Here is a 9939-nt window from a genome sequence, read left to right on the forward strand (position 1 = left end):
GAGAGGAAACGAGCGAAAACGAGCGACTGCTCACGATTGCTAGGCTAGCGGAGTATCGGCTGAACGCACCCAATGAAAGTTCGATACGTTGAAGTTGTCCGGCCAACTTCGTAGAGGTCTTTTACTTCTAGGGACTCTACTGTTTACCGCAACAAGGGCGCCGCTTAGTGGTGAAACTCCACAGTGCTCCACAGTTTCACTTCGCAATTTACGCAATTGTCGCGAACGCGTTGTCGCTGCTGCGTTTTGCGACTGAATCCCTTTAAGATTGTCGAAATTTCCACTTTACATCGCCGAACCTTGTTTTCTACTTTTCAACAATTCTTTTTGTTTCACGGTAATCTTTCCGCAACTTTGAGGTTCTCCGTGTATGAGTTCCGACGGGCCGACGTAACAACATCGCCGTGGTGTGATCAAGAGAAAATGGCCGCCGCCGCGGCTGCCGCGCTGCTCGACGAGCTTATGGGCAGAAACAGGAACGTCCTGCCTAATGAGAAGCCCAAGGAACTCAACTGGGAGGATCCTGAGGTAAGCTCGCGTTGATTGCTGAACACCTTCGAAGAGCCTCTGTTAGCTACTTTGCAAAATCTCAATTCCCACTTTCGAGAATTTTTACTTTCCATCTCGTTAACCCTGTCTCCTGACAATGATGACCTTTTTTATATCTATGAAAGTTTTCCTAGATTCTAAGATATGAACAATGAGAATTTGTACAATTGAGCCCTAAATAATCGAATTAATAAAATTTCAATACAAGATTTCTTTAAATTAATTAATCCGCTTCTTTTACTTTTTCTACATTCTACTGTTTTTTTATTTTCTTGTAAACTTGGAGGTTGTACTTTGTATCCGATAAGATTTTATTTTATGTATACGAAAGTTTAATCGAAACAAAATTTATATCGAAGACTGGAACACAATACCTACAAAGGTAGGCATAGGGAATAGCAACAGAATGTAGATTTTTAACCTATCGGAACTGTGTATCAATGCATTCTGTTCCTATTCCTTGTTTCTATTGCCTGTACCTTTGTATTGTGTTCCAGCCCTGACAGTTGCCAAGATTCAAAGAACCAAATATTTACAAATTAACCTAGGTCTTCTAAGTTTACTATTTATTTTTAGGAGTTAAAGTCATGCGATCGTTAAGAAGAATAATGAAGAAGTTTATTAGTTATTAGAACTAATAAACTTGTCTCATTCTTCTACCAGAAGATTCTTTGAAAAGTTTAGTAGTCTTTATTGTTTACTGTTTTATTACTGTTTTTTAAGAAGTTTATCTATTAAGAAGTTACAAACTATTAAAATTAGATATTTACATATATATATTTTTTATTGAAAGAAGATATAAAACATTAAGAAAGAACAATGTAATGGAGAAATTGATATAAATATTTTTTCATTATTCTGAAATTAAAATATGATTATTAATAATAGATACTGTTGTATCAGTTTCCTTAAACTTTATTTAAAACTTAATTATTTTACACTACTTGATGCTTATTTAAATATATGGAGTTTTCTTATGTTTTAGTTTTGTAAGCTGTATCTGGTGAAATTCTGTCCCCATGACTTATTTGTTAATACAAGAGCGGACTTAGGTGCCTGTCCCAAGGTACACGATGACGAAGCTAGGGAACTTTTTGAAAAGGCGCCGCATTCGTATCGTAAACAGCAATATGAGGATGAGTTTATCAGGTATTGTCAGAGTATGTTAAACGAAGTGGAGAGAAAAATCATAAAGGGAAAGCAGCGGTTGGCACTGATTGGGAGAACAGAAGCAGTAAGTTTCACTAGAAGATCGTATTATGAGCGCAGAATTGTAATTTAATAACTCTTGTAGCCGACGTTAACTCCAGCCCAAACTCAGAGGAATGAGGAGCAGATTGCCTTACTAACAGAGAAGATAAATAAGTTGGTGGAGGAGGCCGAGCAAAGTGGAATTCAAGGCAATGTGGAACAAGCGCAGGGCCTAATGCGTCTTTGCGACCAGTTGAAAGAAGAGCGCGAAACCCTAAGGAAATCCAACGACAACAGTCATTACAATCAAGTAAGAATGAAATAATTATTTAGATGTATATAAATTATAGTTATAATCTATAACCGATCTCTACATAGTTTTATACAAATAAATAATTATAAATGATCTATGATTTGCTACTTGAATTCTTATATTAATTCTACAGCATTTACTTGCAGACTGCTGAACTGGCGGCTGCACAGGAGAAACAAATGGAGGTATGTGATGTGTGTGGCGCATTTCTTATCGTGGGCGATGCTCAGCAACGGATTGATGATCATCTAATGGGAAAACAACATGTGGGCTACGCAAGACTGAAGAGTGCTCTTCAAGAGATTATGGTAGGGACAAATCATGTCATTTTCTTCAATATGTTCCTCAAGTTGACTAAGTTAAAGACTAAATTAAAATCTCGCTTACAGAACAAACGCGAGAAGGTGCGCGACGAGAAAGAACAGAGAAGAGAGGAGGAACGGAAGCAAAGGGCGCGAGCGAACGAGGAGCTCGACAGACGACGGAGAGACGGTGACAGAGATAGAGATCGCGATAGAGATAGGGACAAGCGTCGTAGGCGAATAGATGACGACAAGAGCCGTCATGATTCAAGCGGTCATAGGTAGAAATCTCTCTGTATTGTGATAGCGAGTTTTGAAAAATGTATTCTAAACCGTTTAATAAAGTGTTAGAATATCAATACAGAAAATTAATTAGGAAAGTTTTTACATTTCTAAAAGATGGTCACTGTTATATTTGTAGATTCTAGTAAAAATGTAACATTTCAGAATCAAATGAGCTAATCTAACGGTGATATTGCTTGTTACAGAAACACTGGGCATAAAAGTAGAAGTAGATCGCGAGACAAACACCATCGGGACGAAGATAGCCATCGACGTCACGGTCGAGATAAAGGTGAGTGATAACGTTGATCTTTTAACATGGATTGATCAGGCGTATTACGTTCTAGGATGATGCAATGACAATAATAATAATTTCAGGAAGTCGCGATCATCGAAGTTCCAGCCACCATAATCGTCGCCGTCACCGCTCGCGAAGTCGAAGTCACAAGTAACTTCTCTTGATTGGTTAGTGAGTGAGAAGTAAGCCAGGTATGCACCAAACAATATAACCATATTCGTCTCAATTACTGTACAGGTACTCTCTCGATCCAGGTGAGTTGCCATTCCGATGCACATAATACATATACATGATAATATAATCTGTGATGTTTGAAGCGCCGCGTAAGTCACACAGCAAGTTCGTCTCACTCTCTCTGAAATACATTCTGTCTCTCTCCGCCTCTCTCTGATCTTCCAGAAATGAACACCTCTCATAAGATTTGAGTAATAGGGGCCGGTATCACAGTCTCCGATTAACGTGATCCTCCGATTAAACTCACTCTGCATCTCTTTCAAACTGTCCCCCTAGAAAGAGACGAAGAGTGAGTTTAATCGGAGGATCACGTTAATCGGAGACTGTGATACCGGCCCTAGGTTATGTTCTTTCGTTCTTCCGAAGGGTGCGGTCACATGGACTGATATTTTCCGCGTAACGCGTATCGCGTAACTAATCAGAAGGTGACCGAAAACGCTTCTTTGTGGGGGAGGGGGGTTACGCGGTTACGCGTTAGGCTGGAGTCCCATGGCATGTATTTTCCGCGTAACGCGTAACCGCCTAACCAATTAGAAGCGTTTCACATTTTCGGTTATGCATATTCGCGCTTCTGATTCGTTACGCGGTTACGTGTTACGCGGAAAATACATGCCATGGGACTCCAGCCTTTTACGCGGAAAATACATGCCATGTGACTTCAGCCTTAATGTTAAAACTTGTTAATGGCGCAATGAAGTATGTAGAGCTGAATAGACAATGGTAAAATTTGCAGATTGTAACATTGTAACAAGTGTACTTATTATAATATAATTTTGTAAATATTGTCTACAAAAAAATAACGCTGGATGCTTTCCAGCTTATAACACAAGTCGATACAAGTATCACTCTAGTATCACTCTTTGTTGTTCACTAGATGTTGAAAAAAGACAGAGTGACGCTTGTGTAGACTTGTGTCGCTAAATGAAAAACACCTGCTTTAGCGTAACAATAGTCTAATGCTTTTGTAGAGTTTCAAGATCAAGAAAATTAAATTTACATCTGTTTTCTTAGTTGAGTCTCTTTAGGCCGGTTCTACAATACGTCGTATGTCGGAGTCGGATGTCGGAACGCAGCCGTTGGTCCAATGAGGAAAATTCGTTTTCGAAAAAGGAATTCTCTCATTGAATCATTGGCTGCGTTCCAACATTTGACTCCGACATACGACGTGTTATAGAACCGACTTTACAGTCTCAATTAAACTATTGTTGCAATGATTTTTTGAAAAACTTCAAAATACATTTATAATATCAATTTTTCTTCAAATTTCTCGAAATTTAATTTTTTCGAGCACTTTATATTAAAAGGTTTTTAACAATATAAAATTGCATTGCTTTAAAAAATATTGTTAGGATTTTTAGAAAGTAAATCTAATTTTTATAATATTTAAACTGATTAAGTAAAAATTGGACATTTTAATCATTTCATATGGAAATTTAATTTGTTTTTTTTTACATAACTCCGATATATCATTTCGCGCATTCTCGATTTATCTGCGAAGCAAGCTGGGAGGAGGTATACCTATGCTTGCTTTCATCGGTTAATAACTCTGTACCCGAGTAACAAGAGAGCACAAGTCCAAGAATTCGTTTTTTTCCAGGAGAAGCCCGCGAAGATCTATGGAATTATGGACATACACTTTCAAGATGAATCGAAAGAATGTGAATAAATACAATCAGATTGAAACTCATCCAATATAACAAATTCATACTGTTTATTTAAAAATAAAACGAATTGTTTCTATAAAAATATAGCGTTTTTCTCTTTATTCTACATAGTCTTATCGCGTTTTGTTTTCAGATAATTGAATTCGAGGCTTATTTTTCGGGAACTGAACCTTGTATTATTGCTTTTCCACGTAATTTATAAAAGAACATCGTATTTCTCATTATGGGATATAAAGATAAAGAAAAACCCTGGTAAAAGTCAATTTTGGACTTAGTTCCTTTCGCTTCTCGGGCACGAGGCTGTCTGTAGGTTTGTTAATGCCGTAATCTCGTTTACACGTCATTGAGAGAGAGAGAGAGAGAGAGAGAGAGTGTGTGTGTGTGTGTGCGTGTGTGTAAGAGATTTAGTGGTTTAGTGTGGAGGGGACACAGCTCTCAGTACCCGCTTCATAGAGCTTCGTCCACGACTGCAAATGCACGAGTGCACAACTGCGAGTGCGCCCTGCAAACGTGTGACTGTGACTATATGAACCTCTAGCTTCTGCCACGCAATTGACGAGGTATTTATGCCGGAATGATAATATCAACACATGTCCTTCTGCCAGGAGAGTTATTCCTTTGTTTTCGTGTCCCGTTGGGTCCTTAGCTGACTAAGGATCTAACAATTTTTGAGATGCGAAGTTTTAGACAATATAAGGATCTTTAAATCGCCGGTATATAGGGCCATACATATTCATGCAAGACTTAACGTACTCCACTATTTTTATTATAAAAGAATGCACTTAAACGAGAATGCTATTTCTTAGCAAAGCCACTAAAGAATAGAAAGATATATAGATAATTATAATAGAGAATTTACCTGATATCTATAAGAAACTAATATTTATTTTAAAAATCAAATTTAAGAGACATGATATTCAATTATTTGAATATTTTGTGACTTACGTAAGTCACCTCCCCAAATAATGAAAATTGACCCAATGATCTGCGTATCTTTCGGTGTTTCTAATTGAGGCGATTTAGTTCGCAATTTCCTCAAGAGAACTTCATGCGCTTGTTAAACAAACACACAGTCGACAGAGGGACAGGATTTTACCAGCATAAAACTGTCATTAAATAATGTTTGACTATTACATTGTATCACGGTGCCGATGACACTTTTGTGTAAAATTTGGATTATCTATTTTCAGGAAGAAGAGAAGAACAAGGGGAAGACTACGGGAACTCATCCAAGACATCGTTTAACATATTGTTAAGGTAAAGATTTTGCATAATCTTAACAATAAGAAAGAGTGAGAGAGGGAGAGGACAGACGAAGAAAATATTTGCGTTGAGATCCGCCAGAATCGATATAACTCGTGTTCCGAGTAATTGTTATTTTAGGCCATCTATACATAAACAGAATATCAGCAAGGTAAATTGTATGATACAATTTGTATTTGCTGTGCCGCGTTATAATAATAATGCTCGTAAGATTGTTATTTGGAATTAATAAAACAATGCCACATATCTCTCCGTTTGCTTTTCTTTTTATTTTGCATACTGTTTTATGCGTGAATAGTTAAGTAATCTTTTTAAGTATCCACTTTGGGACTGAAACAAATTTAACTCGGATCTATCAGTTTTTCATCGTAATTATATTGTTAAAATAAAATACAGGGTGTCCCAGGACCTCACCGACAAACTTTGAGGAATGATAGGTCACACAGGGGGGATCATTTTTTGTTAAGGAACATATGGTCGCTGACGCGTCCTTAAGGAGCTATGCATTCGAATAGTCAGATCTCCGGTAAAATGTTTTGCACAAATAAATAGTTATTTGTGTAACAAGTGAGGTAAGATGAAAATTCCCGGGTGCGGAGTTTACGCACGAGCCGAAGGCGAGTGCGGTAACTGCACCCGGGAATTTCCATCTTTACACACGGCTTACACTCCCTATTTTATGTTGCAAGTGCCTGGAAAGTGGTCTATCACGCACGCGTAGCGTGCGTAATGGGGCACTTTCCATGCACGTGTTGCATAAATTTAATTTAATTAACTCTCAGAAGAGTGAGATAGAAAGAGAGGGAGTGCACCCGGGTGGGAATCGGAACGCAGTCCTGCAGTACAGTACGTAGGTCACACCCATACTCGACAGAGTTGGACAATCAATGCTGCGAAGGTGTCAACAATGTAATGAGGTACAGGGCAGGCAATTTGAACAGCTATTATTGTAAATTGTCAGAACATGCAAGAAAAAATAGATTTTATTTGTTCAAAACATTTTACCGGAGATCTGACTTTTCGGATGCATAGCTCCTTAAGGACGCGTCAGCGACCATATGTTCCTTAACAAAAAATGATCCCCTCTGTGTGACCTATCATTCCTCAAAGTTTGTCTGAGGTCCTGGGCTATCCTGTATAGAGCTACTTGAATTAAGGAAGATAAAAAGAATAAAGTACAAAACAAAAAATCTATATGAGAATTGATATAAATACAGTTATAATCTTACAAAAATATATAATTTATTAAATAAATACATGAGCTTAATAGTACATAAACAGTCTATGCTAATACTGTACATCACAGTCTTCTTCTGATATAAAACAGTTCGTGCAACAACAGCGTGTTTACTTCAAACCAATTTGCCTCGTAACCTGAATAGTGTAATAAAATATACAGTGTTTAATTAATTATTTTCACAATTAATCCTTGCTTGATGCAAAATATATCTACTTAAATAAATACAATTTTAATATTCAATAATAATAGTATCATGTAACACTAATAAATGTAATAAGAATAATTTCCGCAAAGTTTGAAAAATGAACATTTTTTCATGTGGTCAAATTTTTACTTGATGGATAAAATTACCTGTTCGTACACGGTCCAAGCCATGGTGGTCATCAAAGTCCGCCTCAGCATTCTAGGAACAATACCCTTGAAATATCCTAAGGCGCCGTACTTTTTATAAATGAAGAACGTCGCGTGATAGATATCGTTGAATTCGTTCGGATATAACTGCATCTTCGTTTTTACAACATCCGGCGGCTGCGTCACTATGGACGCCAAAATTCCAGCCAAGATTCCGCAGCCGAAGTGAACCGGTGCCGACGAATTGTTCGTCACTCCTGTAAAAAATCATAAATAAGTTTGTAATTTTTATGTAAAACATTTTTAACGTAAGTCATGAATAATTAATTTAATAATATCGCGTCGTTTAACGATATACGATAGATTAATATAACTAAAATAGCTTTAAGGAATACCTGTACTGGCAGCAGCGTTTTTCAATTGGGTGTAAAACATGAGATATAAACCACTATAAGGCGCATCCCGCAAAAGAGTGGGTACCAAACCGCTCGATAAACCTCTGACTCCTTCCTGCTTGTAGATCAACTTAAGAGCCTCGCTGATACTATTGTACTTATAAACGCCACTCTGCACAATACGGAATTATATTTACATAATCTGCGCAAGTTTCATTTTAAAAAGACCAAAAATAATCATAAAATGATCCCCATATGATCGAAACTTATGAAATATCTTTAGATAGTGTCATGCTATTACAAAAGTATGTATTAAATTATATTTTACGAATAATATTAATAGCGCAATGCAGAAACTCTTCTTATGCTTTAGAATTTTTTTCTTCCATTTTCTATCGTTTCCTTTTCTCAGTATCTCTTCCCTCTTTAATTACAAGAGTCCCATTATGTTATTTCATATCCTCTCACTGTCCACATTCCTGTTATCTCTTTTTTCCTCTATTTTCTGAACGTACCTCGAATCGTGTCTTCACGACGGTGATGGGAATCAGCAAAGCACCAGACATAGACCGCGCGGTAATGCCCAAGGAGATGGCCTGTAGAGCCGTCAGAGGTTCTTCCAGATTGAAAGCATGCTTTAGCCAATGTAGCGACGAAAAGTACAAGCCCACACCAGGAATCACTCTGGTTATCGACTGCAAATTAACATCCATTATGTCGTAATATCAATGTGAATCAACCTTCAATCCATGTCAAGATCATCATCTTCAGAGCAACGTCTTACTGGTGTCATGCCCTTCCAGAGTCCAAAGATATTCTCTTTCTGAACGATGTATGCCACTGTGCCCAGCATTCCATTTTTTGGCGATCTATTAAGAAATCCGGAAAGTAAAATTAATTAATTACAAAAAACTCAAGTTTGAATTAAGTAAAAAGTGTAATTTTAAATAATTTAAGTAGTTAATTTTAAAAGTATGATAGATTTTAAGAAATTAAATATCAAGCGACTTCTATTATCTAAATTCAATCTTATAAATTTTAAATTAGGAGAGGACAAATCCCGATTATGTATTCAAAATAAAAAAGTCTAACTGCTGATTTTATTTACAGCAAACTTTAATCTTACCCAACAGGGGCATTGACTCTGCTCTGAAGTCTGGTCTTCACTAAGTCCAGCGGTTGGAAGAGGATCGTAGAGAATGTTCCAGAGAACGAGCCCGCCAAGAAGGACTTCAAAATAGGGTACTGTGAACATAGGGAAATCATAAGAAAAGGCTCATTCGAATTCGTCGTTGTGAATAACGGTCTATAAGTTATCTTAAAATTCGTAATCTTAATTTAACAATATTTTCTAACTCATCGATCTAGAGATGGCGCTAAGCTATTCCGCCGCTATGCAATATTTAAATTAGCACTTTATATATATACCTACCTATATATATATATATATATATATATATATATATATATATACACAGGGTGTCTAAAAAATAAGTATCCCATATTTTGAAGGCAAGCACTCATCAAAATAAGAAGAAAATGTCCATTAAACATGGGTCCTAAATCAAATACCTGTTGAGATATGAACCAATCTTTATTGTATACTATAGGAGGTGTTTTATGTGGTTTAAGTAGAAAAATACACATTCCTACAATGTTTGTATGTCATCGATACCTGATAACGACTAAAGTCCCTTGCACAATGCCAGGCAACAGGCAATAGGAACAGGGAATAGAAATCAGAAATCATGTATAAATGCAGAATAAACAGTGACACAGGCAATAGACAGAGTTTCCGTCACGTTGGAAATTCTGTGCCTATTGCCAACCAATCACAGCATTCAAATTTTTTAGGTT

The 9939-nt window shown here is 36.9% G+C and overlaps 2 protein-coding genes across 4 annotated transcripts in view; one reads left to right on the forward strand and one right to left on the reverse strand.

The window, feature by feature from the left end:
• Positions 1-192: 192 nt before the first annotated feature.
• On the forward strand, positions 193-6342 carry LOC112452433 (luc7-like protein 3). 3 transcript variants are annotated; one of them, XM_025012633.1, is made up of 8 exons: positions 193-528; positions 1535-1783; positions 1844-2050; positions 2200-2361; positions 2443-2636; positions 2844-2929; positions 3016-3126; positions 4767-6342. In XM_025012633.1, exons 1-7 carry the CDS (start codon positions 424-426, stop codon positions 3087-3089), a joined length of 1077 nt encoding a protein of 358 aa, XP_024868401.1. In that variant the 5' UTR covers positions 193-423; the 3' UTR covers positions 3090-3126; positions 4767-6342. The 3 variants fall into 3 exon arrangements, with proteins under 3 accessions (XP_024868401.1, XP_024868402.1, XP_024868400.1); XM_025012634.1 differs by having other exon boundaries at positions 6024-6342; XM_025012632.1 differs by lacking the exon at positions 4767-6342 and having other exon boundaries at positions 3016-4147.
• A 971-nt stretch (positions 6343-7313) lies between these two features.
• The window catches only part of LOC112452434 (mitochondrial glycine transporter-like), a 23869-nt gene continuing 21243 nt past the window's right edge, over positions 7314-9939 (reverse strand). The window contains 6 exon segments of the mRNA XM_025012635.1: positions 7314-7470; positions 7688-7944; positions 8083-8254; positions 8598-8777; positions 8867-8951; positions 9209-9327. Of these exon segments, the coding sequence (XP_024868403.1) occupies positions 7444-7470; positions 7688-7944; positions 8083-8254; positions 8598-8777; positions 8867-8951; positions 9209-9327 (840 nt within the window). The 3' untranslated portion in view covers positions 7314-7443.

This window comes from Temnothorax curvispinosus, unplaced genomic scaffold (genome assembly GCF_003070985.1).
Source record: "Temnothorax curvispinosus isolate PA1 unplaced genomic scaffold, ASM307098v1 QBEX01003397.1, whole genome shotgun sequence".
Classification (NCBI taxonomy): Eukaryota; Metazoa; Arthropoda; class Insecta; order Hymenoptera; family Formicidae; genus Temnothorax; species Temnothorax curvispinosus.

Excerpts from the sequence above, each read along its gene's own strand:
- LOC112452433 (XM_025012633.1), top strand. The coding sequence starts at position 424 with ATGGCCGCCGCCGCGGCTGCCGCGCTGCTCGACGAGCTTATGGGCAGA. Across the intron at positions 529-1,534 it reads TCAACTGGGAGGATCCTGAG|TTTTGTAAGCTGTATCTGGT; the intron begins GTAAGCTCGCGT and ends CTTATGTTTTAG. Across the intron at positions 2,637-2,843 it reads CATGATTCAAGCGGTCATAG|AAACACTGGGCATAAAAGTA; the intron begins GTAGAAATCTCT and ends TGCTTGTTACAG.